The sequence below is a fragment of the Myiozetetes cayanensis genome, unplaced genomic scaffold, assembly GCF_022539395.1.
Source record: "Myiozetetes cayanensis isolate MyiCay16 unplaced genomic scaffold, myiCay2020 scf12, whole genome shotgun sequence".
Lineage (NCBI taxonomy): Eukaryota > Metazoa > Chordata > Aves > Passeriformes > Tyrannidae > Myiozetetes > Myiozetetes cayanensis.
The window spans coordinates 28,479,832-28,501,822 of NW_026086826.1; the positions used below are offsets into that span (position 1 = coordinate 28,479,832).

General features: G+C 48.8%; 3 protein-coding genes across 3 annotated transcripts in view; 1 reads left to right on the forward strand and 2 right to left on the reverse strand.

The window, feature by feature from the left end:
* The window catches only part of RGL1 (ral guanine nucleotide dissociation stimulator like 1), a 52,341-nt gene extending 41,967 nt beyond the window's left edge, over positions 1-10,374 (forward strand). Inside the window, exons 10-18 of the mRNA XM_050307386.1 lie at positions 1,727-1,816; positions 2,961-3,047; positions 3,279-3,311; positions 4,096-4,217; positions 4,412-4,501; positions 5,759-5,942; positions 6,662-7,072; positions 8,388-8,502; positions 9,035-10,374. Of these exons, the coding sequence (XP_050163343.1) occupies positions 1,727-1,816; positions 2,961-3,047; positions 3,279-3,311; positions 4,096-4,217; positions 4,412-4,501; positions 5,759-5,942; positions 6,662-7,072; positions 8,388-8,502; positions 9,035-9,132 (1,230 nt within the window). The 3' untranslated portion in view covers positions 9,133-10,374. The remainder of the gene's footprint in view (positions 1-1,726; positions 1,817-2,960; positions 3,048-3,278; positions 3,312-4,095; positions 4,218-4,411; positions 4,502-5,758; positions 5,943-6,661; positions 7,073-8,387; positions 8,503-9,034) is intronic.
* Positions 1-14,780, reverse strand: part of ZBTB37 (zinc finger and BTB domain containing 37) — a 331,509-nt gene extending 316,729 nt beyond the window's left edge. The window contains exon 1 of the mRNA XM_050307389.1: positions 14,711-14,780. The gene's annotated coding sequence lies outside the window, so the exon portion shown is untranslated. The remainder of the gene's footprint in view (positions 1-14,710) is intronic.
* COLGALT2 (collagen beta(1-O)galactosyltransferase 2) overlaps positions 11,736-21,991 on the reverse strand; it is a 43,973-nt gene continuing 33,717 nt past the window's right edge. The window contains exons 6-12 of the mRNA XM_050307387.1: positions 18,548-18,667; positions 18,341-18,417; positions 16,483-16,589; positions 15,093-15,225; positions 14,460-14,587; positions 13,738-13,944; positions 11,736-13,355 (exon numbers count right to left, since the gene is read on the reverse strand). Coding sequence (XP_050163344.1) covers positions 13,079-13,355; positions 13,738-13,944; positions 14,460-14,587; positions 15,093-15,225; positions 16,483-16,589; positions 18,341-18,417; positions 18,548-18,667 — 1,049 coding nt within the window. The 3' untranslated portion in view covers positions 11,736-13,078. The remainder of the gene's footprint in view (positions 13,356-13,737; positions 13,945-14,459; positions 14,588-15,092; positions 15,226-16,482; positions 16,590-18,340; positions 18,418-18,547; positions 18,668-21,991) is intronic.

Below are 21,991 nucleotides of genomic sequence, written 5' to 3' on the forward strand. Positions count from 1 at the left end.
AAAACCTGGGCTTTTTGCTGGGCTGAGAGCTGATTTCTCTGCTCCTGGAAGAACCTGCCCTAGCATTAGCCTGTAGCACTTGGACACCTACAAAGAGCAGGGATCCAGGTGGGCAGCATGTCTTGCAGCCCCTCAACCCCACTGGGTTGCACCACTGCAGTGCTTTTGAGTTCACTGGAACAATTCCACTCAGCTAGGAATTAATCCTAGATGTTTGTCTGACTATCCCATACCTTTCTTGGAACTGGAAGGCAGGGCTGGGAGCTGGGAAGGAACAGCCTTCCTGCTCTGTGTGTGGCCACATGGACAACAAAGCAGGCTCTGTCTGGAACAGTTTGACTTGTGCACTCCCCTGGGCGAACCCCAATGAGCTTGGGAGCCTGAAAGGGGTGAGGAAGAAAGCAGGGAAAGGTTATGTTCTGCAGGAACTAAGGAATGCTTGTGGCAGGTTTTTTTCTGTTTAGGTAAAAAAAAGTTCCTATAAAGCGGGTAACCAGTTGACTCCTTGGCAGTTGTGTCCAGTCAGTCTGGCATTTCTCCCTCACTCCCCCTTGCCTTGGGATCTGGAGCACTGTGTTTTGCTCAGGAATGGTGGGTGAACACATTCAAACCTGTCAGTCTGTTCCGTTTATCATCCATTTATCAGTATCTGTAGGTAATTTTTAAAGCAGGTGAGACAACAGGAAGCACAGAGGGGAAAATGTGTGTTCAAAACGGCCTATTTAACTAAATACTAAAAGACAAAACAACTCAACCTGAGCCCAGACCTCTGGCTCCCAGCAAATCACTCTCTCCAGCTTCCCTAAGTAGATTTGCAAAACATTTTGAAAGCCGTGAGAGAAAAATTCCTCAGAATAGCTAGAACCTCTCCCCTACTTCTCATCTTGGGCCATTTGGACGATTTTTATCCACCGAATCCTCAAAGTCTTTGTTTCCTTTCACTATAAACAGCCTCTCCAGGGAAGCTGTGTTTGACCTGGCCTGTCCAGCCTGCAGGTCCCAGTGTAGAGCAGAGAAAATGCCATAGGAAACAGCTTGGCTGGCACAGAGAGGGAGCAGACAGTGATCCAACATCTCTCCAACCCCTGGAGAAAACCAACAGTCACTCCCTACATCCCCTACACATCCAGGGAAATAAAGGTTAATCTATTAAATAGCTCATCCATTCACAGGAGAGCTGGAGCTGTGGGCATGGAAACCTCTTCCTTTCATTTCCTGCGTGGTTTTGGATTAGCCAATGAGCCACAGTCGCTGGTTCTCTGTGTTGGTGTTCCAGCAGAAGAAAAACAGCAAAGCATTACATAAGATGGAGATGTTTACTTGCAGCAGGCCTGATTAGGGAATTAAACACAAATCCTTAGGGTCACGAGTGTTGGGATAGAGTTCAGGGAAGCATCTGGACACCTGAAGTGTGTCTAAGCTTCTCTGGTTTCAACTCTCAGGAGATTTGCAGCAGCACTTCTTAGCTTTGGCCAGAATAGAGCTGGTTTACAGAAAAATTCCCTTATGGTTGTCTTGAGGGATTTTATCCAAAATTCCCAATCAGTGTCTGAGACCCAGAAAACCAACACCTGTTGATTTTACATGCCTGTACCTGCCCAGCAAGTATTTTTGCTAGCCCAGCTTGTCTGATTAAACATATTTGCAATTATTTTACACAGGTGCAGTTTCCAGCTTACCACCAGGATCCTCCATTAATTGCCTTTAATCCCTTTTTACCTCGCAGGAAGCAACATCCAAATTTGCAAATCTGGACAGCAGCGAGAAAGAAAATCAGAAAAAGTCACAGAAGCGACTGCAACTTCAAAAAAACAAGGTGTGTTTGGGGTTTTTCCTTCCCTTTTTTGGTAACATGATTAACCCTAATTGGTATAGGTAATTCTTAATTCTGTAAGAAGCAAAATCTAGTGAGGTCTTAACCGGAGTGAGTGTGCAGGTGATTGATGGATATAAACTCGTGTCAGTCATTTTCAACTGTCTTGTATCTGTCCTACGAGACAGAATTCCATTTTCTACTCCTTTAGAGAGAAAGATGGGGAAGCTACACACAATTTCCATGTAGTAAAACACATGCTGTAAATACTGCAGTTCATGTGATAAAGAAAATTAGCTCTGGCCAGAGCAGAAGTCTTATTTACTTTTAAAGGAGGTAATGAAGCTTCTGGACATACCAGCTTGAAAATTTGCACGGGGCTTTTACAGAGATTGCTTTGTAAAATGTGTCTGGGTTCCCCAGTCTGCTGGTGAAAATGGCTTTTGTCTCAAAGTTGGCAAAGATTTAAAAGGACGGGGGAGAGAAATCTGGGATAGGGAGGCCAAAGTGCTGAATATGATTTTTGTCTGTCTGTCTGTTTGTTTGACTGGAAAAAAATACAGATCCTTTTGGATGGCAGAAACAAGAGTTTCCTTCACGAGGGTAGAGCCAGCCTGAACTCTGCAAGTGCTGTCAGTCTGAAAGAAGTTTAAAATGCAGTGGATGGCTGGGGAAGATGGTCACTTCTCAGAGGGAGAAGACTGTGCCTTGATTTGACTGTTACAGGGTGTAACACGTGAATTAAACTCTTACTGGAATGAAGCAGAAATGGCTCACACAGCCTGGCCAGGACCCTTCCCCAGCTCCTCCTCTTGTAGCAGGTGACTGAGGGACTCTGTCCCTGGTCCTCAGCGCTTCCTCCACAGGCAGGGGTTTCTGGGGACCCACTGCTGGCAATCAGTGGTGGCAGTACTGCAGTGTAAACCCACCTGGCAGTATCTGTGAGAGCATCCTGCTCTCAGCGGAATTCGATTTCAATTCTAGATTAGATAATGGGAATGATGTAATGAAAGAAAACATAATTACAGGACTGCTGCTTGCTTAAGCAGATTACTTTTATTTCGTTTTCTTGCTCAGGAGTGTTCTAGAATTCTAATTATTATCATTTTTCAGTTAATTAACCCAGCATTGCTCTGATCACTTGCAGGGAGTGATGCAAGGCACGGTCCCTTACCTTGGCACCTTCCTCACTGATCTCATCATGCTCGACACCGCCCTTCAGGACTATGTCGAGGTAATTCGGGGCACTTTTTTTGAATCCTAAATATCCTGCCTGCCTTCCCAGCACTGTGGCTGCTCTGGTATCTTCTGCTGGGTTCTCATGCAGCTCTTAAAAAATCTGTTTTCAAATCAAAAGGGAAGCAATCTGCAGTATTACTGACAAGAACCTTGCGTGAATTTGAATGCAGTTGTCTCAAGGGACAGGCTTAGGTCTTCTCTGATCCCTTCTCTTCCCTTCCAACAGGGTGGCCTGATCAATTTTGAGAAGAGGCGAAGGGTGAGTTGAACGCTCTGTGATTTCTGGTTTATTTTTATTACCCTCTTTTGCAGCATTCTCTTGGCAAGGCTGTTTGTCTTTAGCAGCTGTTTTTTTGTATTTTATGGAAGTTCATGAGGGACCCCTGAAATGCTCTGAGCCTTTGCCTGGCTGTGTCTGTCCCATGAGCTGCAGGAGACCTTTGCTTTCCAGAAGATAGTTAGTAAATATCTTCCTTCTGCTGCAATAAACTACTTGTAGGTAAAAGGCTGCAGAGATCAAACCACAGGACTGAGAAATAAATGCTGTCACTCCTTCCGTTCAGCCAGACCCTTGTTGGTCAGAGATAAGTAATGCTCTGTAGGAGTAAAGGTTACTTGGGTTTAAACGAAGTTGTGCCCAATCTCCATCCTGGGGCCTGAAAACAGACTTGGATCTGGCTGTGATGGAGCCATTTCCTGCCCTAAACTGCTCTATAACCTGCTCTAAACAATGACAAGGGTTTTTTTTTGGCAAAGTAAGTGTGTATACAAGTGGAGTTACAGAACAGCAGCACACTCTGGTCACACATAGCAAGGGTAGCATTTTATGTTGCTCTGAAACAAGTGTGAGGGATGTTGGGGGAAAAAAAAAACCAAACTACCTCTCCTTGGAAAAAACTGGTTCTTGAAAAAGTCACTCAACTCAAATTGAACTTCAGGTCAAACTCAAGTTTGTCCTGGATCTGTTGTTTAGTATATGAATGAGTCTGTTTGGTTTTAGCTTGCTTTTTAATTCTAAATTTTTATTTATTTATTTTTCTTAGGAATTTGAAGTCATTGCCCAAATTAAGCTCTTACAATCTTCGTGCAACAGCTATTGCTTGACACCAGACCAAAAATTCATCCAGTGGTTCAGGAGCCAGCGGCATTTAACCGAGGAGGAGAGGTGGGTTCTCAGTCCAGCACTGGTTTTAAAAACTATTATTCACCCTGGTAAAATGTAGGCAGAGCAACGTTCCAACTTGTGGGGCTGCAGCATCTTGTGAAGGGTTTCTGAATTTCTTGCCTGTTGCTACTTTGAGGTGTTTTTAACTAATAGTATTGTCTGTAAAAATTAACCCAGTGTCCTCTGTCCTGCAGTTACAAACTGTCACGGGAGGTGGAAGCAGCTGCTGATACTAACATCCTATCTCCAAAATCCCAGAAAAGCATGGTGAAGAGGATCAGCACGTGAGTACAATGGGGCAGACGAGGTTTGGGGTGGGAATAGGGACCCTAATAACTCAAAACAAGTGGTGCTCATCCCATCAGCTGCAAAACCTGGGTGTGGATCCAGATCCCTGTGTTGCTTTAAGGAGAAATGCATCCTTGCTGTTAGAAGCAGTCGTGGGGGTTATTGATGATAAAAGAGATTAGAAACAAAGAACCCTTCCTAAGGTGTCGGAAAAAGGAACAGTTTCAGTGCTGGATTAAATCCAATACCTATTGTGTAATGACTTCCCTGAATGCAGCAGCAAAACAGAGGAAGTGAGGATAAAGTCTGGACTATTATTAGTCTAAATTGTTACAGACACGCAAAAATCCCTTGCAGGATTTTAATATGAACATTCAGGTTAGCAAAAAGGCACTGATAGTGGAAGCAATCTGCCTTGAAGCTGAAGAGAGTTAAAAATCATGGGGACGTGGCCCAATTTGGTGGAACACCACAAAGATTCAAACAGGAGGTGGGTAAGAGAACAGGGACATGAAGGTGAGCAGGCACAGGAAACAGGAGACTAGCAGGAATTCAGGGAAAGCTGCATGGAATAAAGCAGAGCTTGAAGACTTAAGCCAAAATATCTGCACTCTGAATGTGTTTTGCAAATGAACGCTGTAGAAAGGCAGCGAGTGACAACCTCTCTAAACTGTATTAAATCACTAATTGCATCCTGACGTGGCATCTAATGCACCCTGCTTCTCCACCTGGTGTATTGTAGCAGTTTGTTTTCTTTGACACTCCTTTCAGTTCACTTGACCTGCATTTAGGAATGAGTTTCGGAGAGGGAGAGCCTTTAATTTACCCTTTCTTGTGTGTACATCTCCAGCCTCTTAAGACAGGAACTGGTATCTGTGGCACCTTGACTGAGGGCAGGAATTGGCAGCAGGGTGAATTTGCCATTTTTGAAGCCCTTTTTCCAAGCAGGTGAGCCTGCAAATTTTAACAGACCAAAGGGGAGTCTCGTGATAGTGGGGCACCAGCTCCCCTCTTGGCACTGCAGCTGGTGGGCACATGGGTCAGGAAGGCATTGTGTTTGTTGGTGTGTTAACAAACTCTCTGGACAAACTGTATAAACAACACAGAGGAAATGAAAACAATAGGCCACTGCAGATAGGAAAACAAAACAACACGTAAGAGTTCTGAACCAAGTGACAAGCCTTGCTCTGTTCTGCTCTCACTTACTGGCTTTTATGCTTTTTTTGTTTGTTTGTTTTTTCTCCCTCTACCAGACTTTTTCTGGGCACTGATGTGATCACCCCACCCAAAGAGCACCCCCCAAAGAGCTCTCCCCTCGGAGGGAGCTCTGGAGAAAGCACAGATTCGGCCAGTGTTTCATCCTGTGAGTTTAATCACTCCGAAAGTGAGGATGTCTGTGTGACCCCCATCTCCAGTCCTGAGGATCCTTTGAAAAAGGTACACCTGGGGCCACCACGAACAGCTGGGAGAGGCTCTGGATGCTGCAGCCCCCATGACCCTTGCCCAAGGCTTGACTAGAGCATGGCTTTCAGTGTGAATGGAGAAGGACTAGAGATAAATGTGTAAAAATGGAAGTGATAAATGTGTAAAAATGGAAGTGATCCAGTCAGGTTCTTGCACAATCCCTTCTGTGTTGCCTGTTACAGGGGGTTTGATCCTACCAGGAAGCTTCTGAGCAAGGCAGATGGAGAGAAAGGAAAGCCCTGAGCAGCAGGGGAAGGAAGGGGGCAGAATGGCAGAGAGGGAGGGGTGTGTGTACATCCACTCGTGTGAAGGCTCCCTCCCACCTGGAGCAGGGCTGCCTGTGACTCCCTCTGTCCCTTCCCAGCCAGTCCCAGCTCCTGGCTGCTTGCCCACAGCCTGATGTTGTTCCTTGGATCTGCTGCCACCTCCTGGGCCGCTCTTACTGCAAGCCCAGAGCAGCACCCAGTGCCCAGCACACACCGTGGGACATAAATTGTCATTAAAATGGTGAAATAAGTCAAGTTCAGCTTTTCTGGAGGCAAGGAACCCCACTGCCAGCCTGCTGGGCAGAGTGTGTGTGTGACTGAGGTTATGTCTGTGCCTTCTGCCTTCTCCTGTTCTTCCTGCAGAGCGACACAGGCAGGCAGACAAAACCCCCTGTTTGTGACAGTGCTTTTCTTTCCGTTGTGCAGATCCCTGGATACCACTTACCCTCCTGTTCTCCTGACTCTTCCACGAACACACCTTCCTCGGGGGGGTCACCTTTACCCTCATTCCCTACTTTGCTGCCCTCCAGTGATGACAAGAGCTCCGTTGGCTCCGACAAGGGCTATGACTCCGACAAAGGCTCCATCGGCTCCGACAAGGGCTCTGGCTTCAACAAGTGCTCCACCTTTGACAAGGGCTCAGGCTCTGACAAGTGCTCCACCTTCGACAAGGCTTCTGGCCCTGACAGTGGCCCTGTCTCTGACAAGAGCTCTGGCTCCACGACCTGCAGCAGCACTTCCAAAGTGCTCCCCGTTTACAACCGGCAGAACGGCGGCGCCTGCATCATCCGGGTCAGCATGGACGGCATCAACGACAGCGTGTACAAGAGCATCCTGGTGAGTGGCACAGAGCTGGGAGTGGGTGATGTTCTCGTCCAGGGTGACTGAAACAATCATGAGGGTTATTAATGCCAAAAGAGATCAGAAACAACCCTTCCTAAGGCGTCGGGAAAAGGAACAGTTTCAGTGCTGGATTAGAAATTCAGGATCTATTGTGTAATGACTTCCCTGAATGCAGCAGCAAAACAGAGGAAGTGAGGATAAAGTCTGGGCTATTATTAGTCTAAATTGTTACAGACACGCAAAAATCCCTTGCAGGATTTTAATATGAAAATGAAGGTTAGCAAAGGGGGAGCAATCTGCCTTCATGCTGGAGAAGGAAAAAAAAGTCATGGGGACGTGGCCCAATTTGGTGGAATACCACAAAAATTCAAACAGGAGGTGGGTAGAGAACAGGGACATGCAGCTAGACATGGGAAACAAGAGACTAGCAGGAATTCAGGGAAAGCTGCATGGAATAAAGCAGAGCTCAAAAGACTGAAACCAAAAGATCTGCACTCTGAATGTGTTTTGCAAATGAATACTGTAGAAAAGCTGTGAGTGACACCTCTCTAAACTGTATTAAAGCATTAACTGCCTGCAGATGTGGCACCTAATGCACCCTTCTTTTGAGAACACTTCACTGAGCCAACTCATCAAACCTGGTTGGAAAGGGAAAATGACAAATGCTACCATTCAGAATACGTGGAGCGGGGTAGAAATGAGAGGTTTGAAAAAACCAGCAGCTTTGGGGAAGCTTCTGGTCTGGAAATCAGAGTTTGTGTTTTATCCAAAAGCTCCAAGTGAAGCATTGGGATCATGTGCAGGCCCTGCTGCTCCTGCCCTCCTGCTGCACCAGCTGCTTTTCCTCCAGCTCGAAACTGGTGTGCAGATTTTGACATAAGATGCCACATGCCAAGCTCTCCCTGGAGGAGCTTCCCCAAGGGCTGGTTTCTGGCAACAGGAAGCTGACAAGCCTTTAATTCTGCAGCCTCTCTGTGTGGTGGTGATTGCCAGAGCAGCAGCCCCAAGCATTCATTCCCCCTGTGCTGGTTCCATGGAGGGATCCCAGCAGTGCCTGGCCAGTGCACTGTGATTTACTGCTGTCTCACCTAGTGCTGCATCTGTCATCTTGAACTAAAAAGCCACCACCTCCCACTGTCACAAATACCAGATTTTAGTATCTGTCAGCACCTACCACTCTGTTACTGACCCACTGTGTTTTTTTCAGTTCTGTGACACCTTTTCCAAAACCAAACAGGTTTTTACTAATTCCTAAGTCATTACTCTTGTGAGTAAGCAGAATCTCTCATTGCAACTCTTACCTTTCCAGATAACAAACCAAGACAGAATTCCTGACGTCACCCAGAGAGCCTTGCTGAAGCACAACCTGGAGCCTGATGCAGTGGAAGATTACGAGCTTGTGCAGGTCATCTCTGAGGACAAAGGTAGGGAAGCTGAACTCTGCTGCTGCCTGAGAAGTTCTGTTGGATTTCGAAGGAAAGAGTAAAATGTGAAGCACTAGAAATGCCACGGACAGGTCCCAGCTGCCAGGGAGAACAACCCCCTGGATGCTCAGGGATGATTTCTCATGGCCTGTCAGCACATCCCGTGGGCAGAGCCAGCTCCTGGGCTGCCAGGCCAGCCTTCCCACAGGCACTGTGGCTGCAGGGCAAGCGTGAGGTCTGGGTGGTGGGGCTCTGCCTCCCTGGGAGCAGAGCATGCAGATCCCTTGAATCACTCGTTTCCCACACAGCCTCCTCTGGGAGAGGCTGCCAGGGCCTCTGCCAGCCTGGACACAGCCTGGGCTTGGCCTCCATCTGCTGCCCTGCTGCCCCTGCCCTGTGGCAGAGCTGCTGGGTGTGGGCAGCTCCCGATGCCCCTCTGGCCCAACAGGCCCCCCACGCTCCGTCGTTCCCTGCTCCCTGTCCTGTCCCAGTTTTCCGCCACGCTGACGCTGCTCCGGGCCCTGTTTTGCAGAGCTGGTGTTCCCACGCGACGCCAACGTGTTCTACGGCATGAACAGCCACGTCAACTTCGACTTCATCCTGCGGAAAAAAGCGGAGCTGGTGGGCTGAGACTTCACCAGCGGTGCGGGTGGATGTGTCAGTATTTACCTGTTGAAAACGTGCAATCGGAGGACTGGGCAGCCCTGGTGCAAGAGGGAGCTGCCACCTTTGGTGTCTCACGGACGCCCCACGAGCCAACTCTCCTCGTGAGGAAACGGTCTCCGTTGTGCCAGTATTAGACCAGAAGAGCAGCTGGATTTATTTTGACACAGCTGAAGGAAGTTCTGAGTGCACGTCTGCCTGAACCACCTGAAGGCCTTTTTGCACTTGCTCTTGCGCCAAGAGAATCACCCGTTTTGGATCCTGTTTCCAAAGAACTTCGAGATGAATGAACCGCACTTGCCTTTGGATGATCGTCACGAGTTGTTCGTGAACGGGACAAACACGCGCTGCTTGTGTTGGATTGAGGTCTTAATGCCACGACAGGGTGGTTTGCCTTGGACTTTGTTAACCCAGGGAGCAGAACTCGATGCCTTTCTCGTGTGATGATGGATGTACCTCTCCCTCATGTGCAATTACTCTTCATGAGCAGAACTTTTAAATTTATTTTTTTTTTTAAAAGCCATAAGCGAGACGCTGGATTGTCAACAGCCCTTATGTGAGATAACACTAAATAGATACAGTATTTCTGTTTCTGTAGATAGCATTGTGCAAATCTAGCAGTTAGTTATTATCCAAATAGATAAACTTAGGATTGTTAAGGATCACCAGTTAAAACAGAATTTTAGCCATGCCTGGGCCTTTTTTTCCCCCCCTCAATTCTGTCGCACTAATTTTCAAAACTGGGCTCAGGTTCCTGAAGTTGTACACTACATTTGGATTTATCACTTCTGTTTACAAGTGGGTAAAACAGACCCTATTGTAGGTCCAACAGGCCTGTTGTACATCCTCTTGTAGGTCCTGGTCTGAACAGTTCATGAATTCCAGTTGTATCTTGGTTTAGAGGGTGGTAGAGGAGGGGGTTGTTACTGAGCCTTAACTTTTGCCCAGATTTAGGGCAAGACTAGAAGTTAAGTTTTCTCTGCATTTTGGTTCAGTGTCAGTGTCTGTACAGAGCAGTTTCCCATGTACATACAGCATAGTTCCTAATGTAAATAGTACTGTTCACTCAGAGGTTGTATGTCTGTGTCAAGCTGAAAAGTGAATGTTCTGGATTTTAAAATTACACTCTCCAAATGTTTATATATAAGAGGTTTTTAATTGCTTACCTGTAATCTTTATATGATAAGTATATAAATTGTTTTTCATTAATATTTGCCTGGAGTCAGTTGATTTCCTTTTATTACTGCGTGTCAGTTTGTGGGGTTTTTACACCTCACAGCACTTCCCTCACTGTCATTCTGTTCAACTCCTTCACTTCTTTTAGTGTTTTAACTTCTAAACAGCAAAGCCAAAGCCACTGAGAACACAGCAGCACTCCTCCATCCTTAACTCAAAGCACAGACAGAGCTCCTGGGTCCAAGCAGTCTTATTGCAATTAATAATTTTTAGGGCCTGTCACCACAACCTTTCATGCAAAGAAGCTGCCAGAAGGCTGGTTCAAAGCTGGTGCTCCTCCTCAGCTTTGAAGCCCTTTTTTTCAGATGAGTCAAAAAAAAAATACAAAGTTAAGTACATGGAAACTGGAAAAATACCAGAAAAATCCAGAAGTGTTTCAACTGGCTCCTACTTTTCCAAAACACAGTTATTTTTGAGTAGGGCAAAGCCTGGCCAGCACCTGCCAAGGAACTGAAAACACAGACAGGGAACAGCACTTGTCACAAGGGCAGAACCACAGGCAACCCCAGGTCTTGCATATGTCAATAAATAATTTTTGTATATATAAACACACAAGGTAAAGGAATGATCAGCAAGACTGAGGCCTTGTCTGCTCTGAAACAGGCACAGTCATTTAAGTTGTGTATTCCTAATTTGTTCCCTTTCCCTGAAAGCACCATCAACCCCCTCCGAACCACCCACTTCCTGAGTCAACTAAAAGAGAAAAACAACACAAAAAAACCCCAAGCTCAAAATCCTAGCCCTGTTCTTCATAAGCTGCTACTGCAGAACAAGCAGCACATGAGGGTGGAAGAGAGGTGGCTCTCATATCCACCTGCCACCACGCTGGACGCTCACCTGGTCGTGGAAGTCCCGCTGCAGGCCACACCAAACATCCAAACAACCACCACGGGGGTTTCCAGGGTCCTTCAAACAGGCCAGACTCGGGCTGGTACAGAGAGACCTGCAGAGGAAGGGAGAGACAGGGATGGTGAGGGAGGAAGGCCCCAGGCTGTGCGTGGGACCCACAGGGCACATCCATACTCACCAGCCTGCGGGCACCTGCTCCCAGCTGGACAGCACGAGGAACGCAGCTTCCAGGTGGGAGCTGCAGAACGGGCACATTTGAACCTCCAGCGACTCCAGGGGAGAGGGACACAGCTTACAATCCCTTGGGATGGCCTTCAGTCAACATTTAACACCCAAGGCCAGCTTGAACAAGGCTCTGAGCAACCTGGTCTAGTGGAAGGTGTCCCCGCCCATGGCAAGGGTTGGACTGGGTGACCTTTAAAGGTGCCTTTCCATCCCAAACCATTCCATGATTCTCTCACTCAATGAAGAACACAAACAGCTGCTCATCTTGCACCAGGTTCTATGTATTATCAGACCGGCTGACAGGTAATAACATGTCTTCTCTTAGCAGAAAGCACAACGTTGATCCGTAATTATTAAAAACAAACAAACACAAATTAAAAACAAAACCCCAGCCACACATACTCAGGCACAGCTCTGCCAGCAGGTGAGTCCCTAGATGGCAATTCCAGGAGGGAATCCTCCCCACTGCCCAGCAGCTCGGGGTCTGCTCTAAGCAGGGTAGTCCGTGATCACCTGGCCTCTGAGAAAGGTTTTTTTTTTTCCTAAAAAAATAAACACCATACCCTGCTGGCACGTGAGCCAACAGCAAGTACATCAGAACTCATCTGAAAAACAGACAAGTTTGCACCTCACGTGAAAAAGTATCCAGGCAAGTCGCCTTTCCGTCCTGTAACACACAATTCCATTGGGCTGTCGAGACAGTAACATTGCTGCAGATTGTTTCAGCTTAATAAGGAGAGTTTGCAACCTCCCTTTTTAGATTTTAAGTTCCCAAAACTCCAACACTTGCTTTTATGGCCTAAGTGAGCAGGCCTGCAAATAGGTTGTGGGGCTTTGTTTTCCTGAAGGAATAAAGTGAGGCAGGGGGTGAAGCAGTGAACACGACACCGACCAACTCCCCCTGTGTTCCCTTCAGGGAGACAAATAAAACCAACCACCTCCACTCCCATGATTTTAGACATGCCAAGACATCCCTTCTGGATTGGGAGGCCTGTTTATATGGGATGCAGCAAGATTAGAAATGAGCTGGGGGAAGCCAGCACTGGTTGTGATGGGGGAGGACGACAGAGGAGCGCTGCTCCCCTGCACTGAACATTTTTGGGAAACACCTCAATTCTGACAGAAATCCCTTTGGAAAACAAATCCAAATCCCCCCAAACACTCAGCAAGAGGGTGGTAAAAGCCTACAGACCTACAAGGAGTGAGGCAGCAGCCCAGGTACAGCCATCCCAAAAGGCATTAACAGCTGTACACCTCTATATATTAATCTTTATAAATACAGTGTTCTACATGAAGAACTGTAGAAAGACGCCATTCCAGGCTGGTATTTTTGTTTTGTTTTGTTTTTTTTTTAACAAAAGCTTTCCAGGGCTTTTGTTCATCTCTCTCTGCCAGTCTGGAACACTTATTCTTGTTCCTCCTTCATCCCCCACCCTGTCCTCAAATGGCCCGGGCAGGCATCTGGTCCAACCACTGCACTCGGCCCATTGGAAGCAGCGGGAAAGGAAGAGACCACACGAAGAGCCGCTCTACAACTTCCCAGGGTGAAAAGCTAAAGTGTGAGGCAGGTTCAGCTGTCACAGAGTTCCAGGGAAGGGGGCAGTCATAGCTCATCCCTGGACGCCGGCGCGTTGAGGGACGACTGGGAAGGCAGGGCGTCCTTGTTCTGGGCGTCGCTGTGGATCTGGCCCTGCTGCCGGGATTTCCAGGAGTGCGTTCTGTCCCAGTCCGTTGACACGGTCTCGTTGTCCCAGATGGTGGAGGTCTCTGTGTCGCTGAGGTAGCCCGGCTGCCCCGTGTAGTGGGTGGGGTAAACAAGCAGGGGTTCTGCCGAGAAGGCTTTCAAGTTTCTGGACTCGTAGTACTCCATGTACTTGGTGCTGCAGAGGAGAGAAACCATCAGAAACAGAGCAGACCTTCACCGGCACCAGGCCTGGGAGACAGGTCAATCCACCGAGCAGGGGTCCCAGAGAGCGGGGGTAGGTGCTGGGGTACAGCCTGGCTCTCTGCAGACAGAACCACCTGCCTCACAACCACACACACCTGTAACAACCAAAGCCTGTTCCCAGAGACAGCCAAGCCCCTCAGAACCAGCCCACAGTCCCTGCCCTGAGCAGTGACACCCCCACTCCACTGTCACCTTCTTTGATCTGCAACAAGCACCAAGCACAAGGAGTCCCCACTAAACAGGCCACCAACCAGCTCAAGACCAGCCAGCAGGACCCAGCTCATGTCCCTGAGCCGTGGAGGCATCCAACTTACACAGGGTGCTTGTTGTACATGACTGGCAGGAACTCATCCACGGGCAGCATCTTGCCAAAGGGCTCGGCTCCGATGAGCTTCTGAGCCCCGTGGAAGGAGATTGCATAGCCCAGGGTCCAGTAGGAGTAATCAGCTTCCACCAGGTTCCTGACATTGGGAACGGCTTTCTCAGGCTCCTGTACCTGCATCCTTTTCCGGCCAATGTAGCTTAAAGGGTGAAAAGATCAAGAGATGGGAACTGAAGTGAATTTGCAGCCATCAGGATCACAAGACTGCGTCAGCCAGGGCAGGGCAAAGGGTCAGTGCAAGAAGCAATCCCTGACTTGGCTCACAGATTTCTGTCCTGCACCACTCCCAGACATCCAAGTCTTAACCCAGTGGGTGGTACAGCTGTGAAAGGCTCAGCTCCATAAGGAACTAAGATGACACGGTCCAAGGCTCAGGGCTGAGCTGTGCCAGTTCCTCTGTCACAGCAGCCTCTCCTACGTTGCTGAGATCAGCCAATGCTGCCCACAAAGGGCAGTGATGGTGCCCACTGGGCATCCAGCCCCAGCCTGCTCCAGAAGGCAGATCTGCCCCGATGGGAAGAGCCACTGAAGTGTCTGCCACTGTCCCCTGCCCTCCAGCATCAACCTGCAGCTCCCCTCTGCCATGACCCAGCAGTGCTGCCAACCTCCCCACATGCCCAGGAGCTCCCAGATGGCTGAGGACCAGTAACTTACATAAGCTCCCAGTCTAGCTGGGCTTGTTCGATGTCATCCATCAGCTTCATGAGCTTCCTCTTAAACTGGTGCTCAAAGCGCACATCATCCTCAATGACCAGCGTCTTCTCCAGTCCTCTGTTCACCACCTGAAACAGGGGGTTCACAAGTGAGCACAGTGACCCACAAGGGCAACCTGAAGTTGATGGGGTCCACCCTGACCTGGTAGGGACACCTTCCACCAGCCCAGGTTGCTCCAAGCCCTGTCCAACCTGGCCTTGGACACTTCCAGGGATCCAGGGGCAGCCACAGCTTCTCTGGGCAACCTGTGCCAGGGCCTGCCTACTCTCACAGGGAGCAATTTCTTCCCAATATCCCATCTAACCCTGCCCTCTGGCAGTGGGAAGCCATTCCCCTTGTCCTGTCACTCCAGGTCCCTCTCCATCTCTCTTGGAGCCCCTCGAGGCAGCGGAAGGGGAAAGGGGAGATGTGAAAGCCGAATGCTGTGCTGAAGAAAACCCCTGCAATCCAAGGAATCGGTTCCATCCTACACTTCCAAAAACCACACTGGATTTCATGCTCTGTCCCAGGACTGGCTGTGAACTTGGACACAGCCCCTTCCTGCAGGAATACCAGGGCACCCAAAGTCCATACCTCCTTCCAGATGTAATAGTGGCTAAGGAAGCAGCCGATCTCTCCTCTGGTCAGTGGCCTGGAGGAATACGGGTCCTGGTATCCCGGGAGCATTTCGATGCTGAGAGCTTTGAGCTGACTCGTGTTCAGTGCTCTGGGGAAGGACAGAATTATTCAATCACCATTTCAAAAACACAAGCCAACACAGGCACAACACAGGGAATGCTGCTCATATTCAGGGAAAAGTCACACCTCGAGAAACTCCTGCACTTGTTTTGCTCAAAAACACGGAGGAAAATACATTTCTAAATCAAGCTGATAAATCCTATCCTTAACTCTGGCCAAAGACTTCTCGTGACACCATCACTTTTCATTAACTCTGCCAAGTACTTCTTGTGGGACCATCAGCACGTCAGGTGCTTGGTTTCCATTATTTTCCTTTGATTATTTAGCCTAAGTTTTCCTATTTTCCTTGGCTAAGATTATTTTCCCATCCTCGATGGGATCCCAAGTCTCCAAGACCACTAGATGGCATGTGGGCTCCTGTCTCTCTGAGGCCTTTTTTGCAACTCACAGACCCAAAATTTCGGCAGCCCTTGATTTTTCATTATAAAATGATCTTAACACACCTTGGAATCATGAATCATTTAGGTTGGAAAAACCCTCCAAGATCAAGTCCAACCATTAACCCAGCACTGCCAACCCCACCATAAACCATGTCCCCAAGTGCCACATGTACAGATTTTTTGAACGCTTCAGGGATGGGGACTCCACCACTGCCCTGGGCAGCTGTGCCAGGGCTTGACAACTCTTTCTGGGAAGAAATTTTTCCCAGTATCAAACCTGAACCTCCCCTGGCCCAACTTGAGGCTGTTTTCCTCTCCTCCTGTCCCTTGTTCCCTGGGAGCAGAGCCTGACCTCCCCAGGCTCCCTCCTCTTGTCAGGGAGTTGCAGAGAGCAAGAAGGTCCCCCCTGAGCCTCCTTTTCTCCAGGCTGAGCCCCCCCAGCTGCTTCCCCTCAGAGTTGTGCTCCAAACCTTAGAGTAAGCTTGAGAAGGGCTGGCTCAGGGCTAATGCTGTAGCACAACAGCTCTGCAGCACCGGGATGGACAATGTTCTCAGGAGATAACTGCTCAATTCACAGAAATTAGTATGATTTGAACCTGATTTTCACCTTAGTCTGAACCCCACTGCCCTGGTTCTCTCACAGGGACTGACTAATTGCAAAAGAAGCAAGAAACAGAGCAGAACTGCCCCAAACAGCTTTGGGTGGAGATAAAAGGAGGTGTCAGGGAGATAAAAGTGGTGTTCACCTCCCCTCTCAGCCCACCTGAAGGAGGTCAGGGCATCCAAGGAGATGCTGTGAAGCAGTTAAGCACATGAAAACCTCATCAACCCCAGCCAAAACTCACTTTCCATCCACAGCCTCCACTATCTTGACTGCAATCTCCTGCTCATAGAGAGTCCGCAGCATCCGGTCCCGCCTGTCCTTCCGACGCTTCAGGTTGATCATGAAAATCTGGGGAGGAAGAGAAGGACATCATCAGCCTCCTGGCTGGGGAGGGAGGGAGGCAGAAGAGAGAAGTCTTGATCCACTCTTCTCTAGCAGCCCCTCTGGAAAAGCAGGTCTTGTGAAAATACCAGGTGTTTTTTCATTCGGGGTTGCTTAGAATTTGTCAAAAAACTGGAGCTGGTTTTGAGTTGAAAGCCTGGAGGCTCGCTCCCTTCCTGACAACTACTTTTGATGGATGTTCATGGGGGGAAACTTGCTCTTTGAGGGTGAACAGAAGAGAGATAATTTCCAAAGACGCAGGATGTTTAGGTTTATATTAAACACAGAGTAATGCAGCCACCTGCAGCCTCAGTCCCAACAGTGCTGCCACTGCCTGGATTGAGGACTATCAGCAGGGCCACCATCCCAGCACAAGGTCACAGTACAGAGAGGATTTTTTGTAATTACTTCTGAGGCACTGAGAAGCTGCTGCTCAGAGCCAAGGCTGGGAACAGAGATGTCTGGGCAGGGCTCCATCCAAGCCTCAAAGAGACTCTGGAGGGCTGAGGACTGAAGCCCTCGTTGCAGGTAAACCTCAGAGGCTCAAGGATACTTTTCAGTCCCAGAAAGACAAGTGCAGCGTTGTAGCCCGTGGAGCAAAACCTCATCCCAGTAAGAAGCGGAACGAATTCCAGCTCAGGACAAATGCAAAAATAATAAATTGGATAAATAAAGTGCAGCCACAAAGGAAAACATGGAAAAAACCTGGACCAGCTGTGCCCTAAACACAGATGCTCAAACACACACGGCCGGATCGGGTTCAGCTTCACGAGACACACAAACAGATGGAGCAGAACACACCAAGAAGACAAAGGCCCCCCTGATCCCCACGGCTCCCTGGCAGCTGCACACACAGGGGCTGCTGGCTCTGGGAATAACACAGACACCAGTTCATTGAAGCATGGCAGATCCCTCTCCACCCTTCTCCCCCTGCATGGTTTGCACCCCTCTTGGGGGTACCCAGCTGTGGGCCTGGATCACCCAGCTGTGAGCTTGGATCTGCCCCAGGCTCTCCAGTGCCTCTCTCAGGTGAGAGAAATCCTTCCCTCCTGCCACTGGAAAGCAGGGGAGCTTTCCCAAAAGACCAGTGTCTGTCCCAGCTGGAAGGATGGCCAAGCTGCTCTGAGGAGTCAGACACAGAGGAGACAGCACAAGAACTGGGGAATTAAATAACCTGGTTTTTCAGCCTCACTTGTGCCATCTCCTCCTGGCTGGATGAAAACACAGAATCACTGAATGGTTTGGGTCAGGAGGGACCTTAAAGACCATCTAGTTCCAATCCCCTGCCATGGGCAGGAACATCTTCTACTAGATCAGGTTGTTCCAAGCCCCACATCCATAGCACCAAGTGAGGAAGACCAAAGGTTTGCTGGGCACTGCCCCTGCACCCAAATCTGCACTTCCAAACATGGGTTTTGCAGTAGGTACCAAGTGCCCACAGACCTGAGTGCCCTCCTTTCCCCACAGCAAACATCACACCATTCCTTGAGCCCTTTCCCTTCGGCTGCCCTGAGCTCAGCACTTCTCCCCACATAACAGTGGCTATTTTTTCCTTGCAAAAGGTGTCAACCCAAAAGATGAGTAATCAGGAAAAAGGTAGCTAAGCAAAGATAATATACTCCAAGGGAACGGCTGGGAGTTGAGCTACAGGGAGAACCCAGGTCCCTCCGGGTGATGAGTGGGAAGGCAAGACAATGAACAGCAAAGAGGGTCCTTACTTCATCAAATCCCATCTTGTCAGGGTGCTTTGGAGGAACAGAGATGTACTGAGAGGGTTCAACAGGAGGGCGGTCGACTGAAAGAGAGCAGAGATCCCAAACATCACCTCCATGTACATCCTGCATCAGCGTTTCCATCACGGACCCCAGGGAGCTGGGATGGATCCCCCCATGATGCAGACTCATGGCAAGGGCACAGCAACTCACTCATGGCCTCGATCAGTGTGTGCACAAAGTTCTCAGCTTCTTCCTGCAGAGACTGGTGTGGTTTCAGGGGCATGGGAAGGAATCCGTAGTGTTCACGGTTGCAGATGAACATCTGTATTCCTGGGGATCACAGAAGAGCAGAAACTAGAATCAGCTCTGTCACCAGCAGATCTCATCGCTCTGTGGCTATGTAGCCACAATCAAACCTGTGCCAGGACCTCGGTCCCAAAAAGTTCTGCCTCCTAAGCCAACAATTCAAAACCATTCCAGTGCCATCTGCTGTTCTGCCTGGCTGGCAGCAATCAGCCTCTCCCACAAAACCAATCCCAGCTTGCTCCCTAACTAACCCTTCAAAGATATGAACTGACAGGGCAAGGGGATGGCTTCCTGCTGTCAGAGGGCAGGGGTAGGTTAGGGATTAGGAGGAAACTGCCCTGTGAGGGTGGGCAGGCCCTGGCACAGGTTGCCCAGAGAAGCTGTGGCTGCCCCTGGATCCCTGGGAGTGCCCAAGACCAGGTTGGATGGGGCTTGGAGCAACCTGGGCTGGTGGAAGGTGTCTCTATCCGTGGCAGGAAGTAGAATGAGATGAGCTTTAAGGTCCCTTCTGAACCAAACCATTCTATTCTTTATCACTGCTTCCTTTTGCTTCAGCTAGAAAATAAAGGTAACATTTTCACCTGTGCTGGCAAAGGACTTTGAGGAATATGTATGACAACCATCTTGGAACTGCTCAGTCTACCACCAAATATGGTCCTTAACTCTCCAAGGCTATTTCTTACTGTGCCCTGAAGGGTTAGAGGACAATCACAGGGAGAGACTCCAGGAAGGAGAACAGATGCTTTCCAACAGAGGTGGTACCATAACATTCTTCTACTCAAAAGCTTTTCCATCTGCTTTGTGGAAGGAGGAAACAAAGAGAAGCTGCAAAGCCTCTCCTAGGAGCGGGTTCCTTTGCAAGGAAGAGACCCACCTACTGCTGTTCCCTGGGAGTATCCCAGCATCTGGGATGACAAGGATTTGCTCACCACTGGCTGTAACTGTGGCAGCACTGGGCCTGATGTCACATCAGGCAACACACTCAAACGCCACATAGAGAGAAGCCAAGGCAAGTATTTATTTCCGTTGTTTCTCACTGAGTTCTGCTAAGGTCCTTTATTATCAAACCCCAATCAGAGCTGTTAGAACCCACTCAACTGGACAAAAAAAATGCCTTTTTCTTTTTTCTTTTTATTTTTTAATGGAATAAGGACAACCATCCCCCTTCCCTCTAGGAAATAAATGAAAAGCAGACACTACCTGGTGTGCTGATGCTTTCATCTATTAGTTTCCCTAATCCCTGGTATTTTTAGCAGAGTGGAATTGTCGGCACTAACGACCCCAGTGTTTCTCTCATTTTAAGTTCTGCAAGTAAATTGCTGGCTATGCTACTTGCCAAAACACATTCAGCTGTCAGCTGCAATTTAGGTGAATGGCAGAATAAAAAAACACTACCTGCTGACATTAATGGATTTGGCACTGATCTAATCAACTAATCTTATCTGGCTCACTGATCTCTGTTCTTACCTTCCGCTGGCTTAAACACACTTAATCTGTGCAGATTCACGCCAGTGTTCCTGTTCTTTCTGGGATAAAAGCTACCAGGAAGTTCCCATATGGGTAAAGCTCCCATAAAATTGGGAGGGGGACTCGCTCTCCTGCTCTGTTTTTATAATAAAATTGGATGACCAATACAGAGAAACTACGGGTATTTGCATTATTATCATGTTTTATAAGCAGTGCCCAGGATTCACAGCCATGCCCTAAACCTAAATTTCCTCCACATCCCTGTGACTGGACCTTCCTGCTGGCTGCTCAAGGGCTTCAGAGCCTCAGGCTGAAAGGCAGCTCAGGAGATCCCAGAATGGTCTGGGTTGGAAGGGACCTTAAAGCTCATCTCTTTCCACACCCTGCCATGGGCAGGGACACCTTCCACCAGCCCAGGCTGCTCCAAGCCCCGTCCAACCTGGCCTGGGACACTTCCAGGGATCCAGGGGCAGCCACAGCTTCTCTGGGTAACCTGTGCCAGGGCCTGCCCACCCTCCCAGGGAAGGATTTCTTCCCAATATCCCATCTAACCCTGCCCTCTGTCAGTCTGAAGCCATTCCCCCTTGTCCTCTTACTCCAGGTCCTTTTCCAAAATCTTCTTTCCAAAATCCTCTCCAGCTTTCTTGAAGCCCCTTTGGGCACTGGAAGGCTGATCAGCCTGGCTCAAATGCTCTCCTGGCAGTGCAAGGGGCTCTGCAGAGTCCAGTGCTGGCAAAACCACATCCACACTGAGTTTTATTTTATTCAGAGTCAGGACTTCCACCACAGGCCACGTTCTCTCAGCAGAAGTGGGACCATCTCTCTGCAGCATCACAAAACAGCTGCTTCCAGCAGTAGATTCCCTGTTGGAAATCAATGGTTTGATCTGAGGCATTAAGCCCAGTACTTGCCCTCAACAAAAGCCAACATTATTTATGACTTCAGGGAACTGAAATTACTCCAAAGAGAAGTTTACCTCAAAGCCTACACATTTTTCACATTTCTGAAAGATTTTGCCATCCTTTTGTCCTGGGTGACAGAACTCAGACCAGGACACAGGCCAACAATCTGAGCAGATCAACGGGCCAGACAGCTGAAGCAAAGCCTTTCATGTCATGGGTCAGCCCTGGAAAAAGCTAAAGTGCTCCAGGATGGAAGGAAAAAAAATGATGGATTTGAATCCCTGAAATATTTCTGAAGCAGCTGGAGCTAAAGCACTGCCCTTACCACACTGGTGGGATGCTGCATTTCTGGGAGAGCAGCCACAGGGAAGACGTGGGGGGACAGATTTGAAGCAGCCTGCTTTGCCCTCCAGCCTCAAACCTCAACTCTCCTCTGGAGCCAAGACATGGCACTTGGGGACACGGGTTAGTGGCGAGCTTGGCAGTGCTGGGGGAGTGGCTGGACTTGGTGATCTTGGAGGTCTTGATGCTGTGATTCTATACCAGTGTTCTGACTCTGAAAGTCAGGACCATGAAACGGCTCTGCAAGTTCACATCTCACCTCTGCCTCCCAAGGGCTCCTCTCTTTCAACTCTTGCTGCCTCTCCTCCATACTTTGTCTTATTTGATGCTCCTCATCCTCTCAAAGCTGATTTTAAAAATGCCCTGCTCGGTCTGCCAAGAAAACACCCTCTTTTTTGGTGCTGTCAGGACCTTCCAATCAGAAACAGCCCTAAAAGGGAAGGTACAGACAGCTGGTGGCTGCTGCGCTGGTCTGGGAATGGTGGGAAGGCAGCCTCAGCCTGCCTTCCCTGCAGAACAACTGCCAACAACAACAACAACAATAATCCTTCTTCCCTTGGCTTTCTCCCTGCCTGGCTGTCCCCCAAAGGGCAGCTCTTCTTGCTTACCATAACATCTTTTACAGAGGACAGGTAGC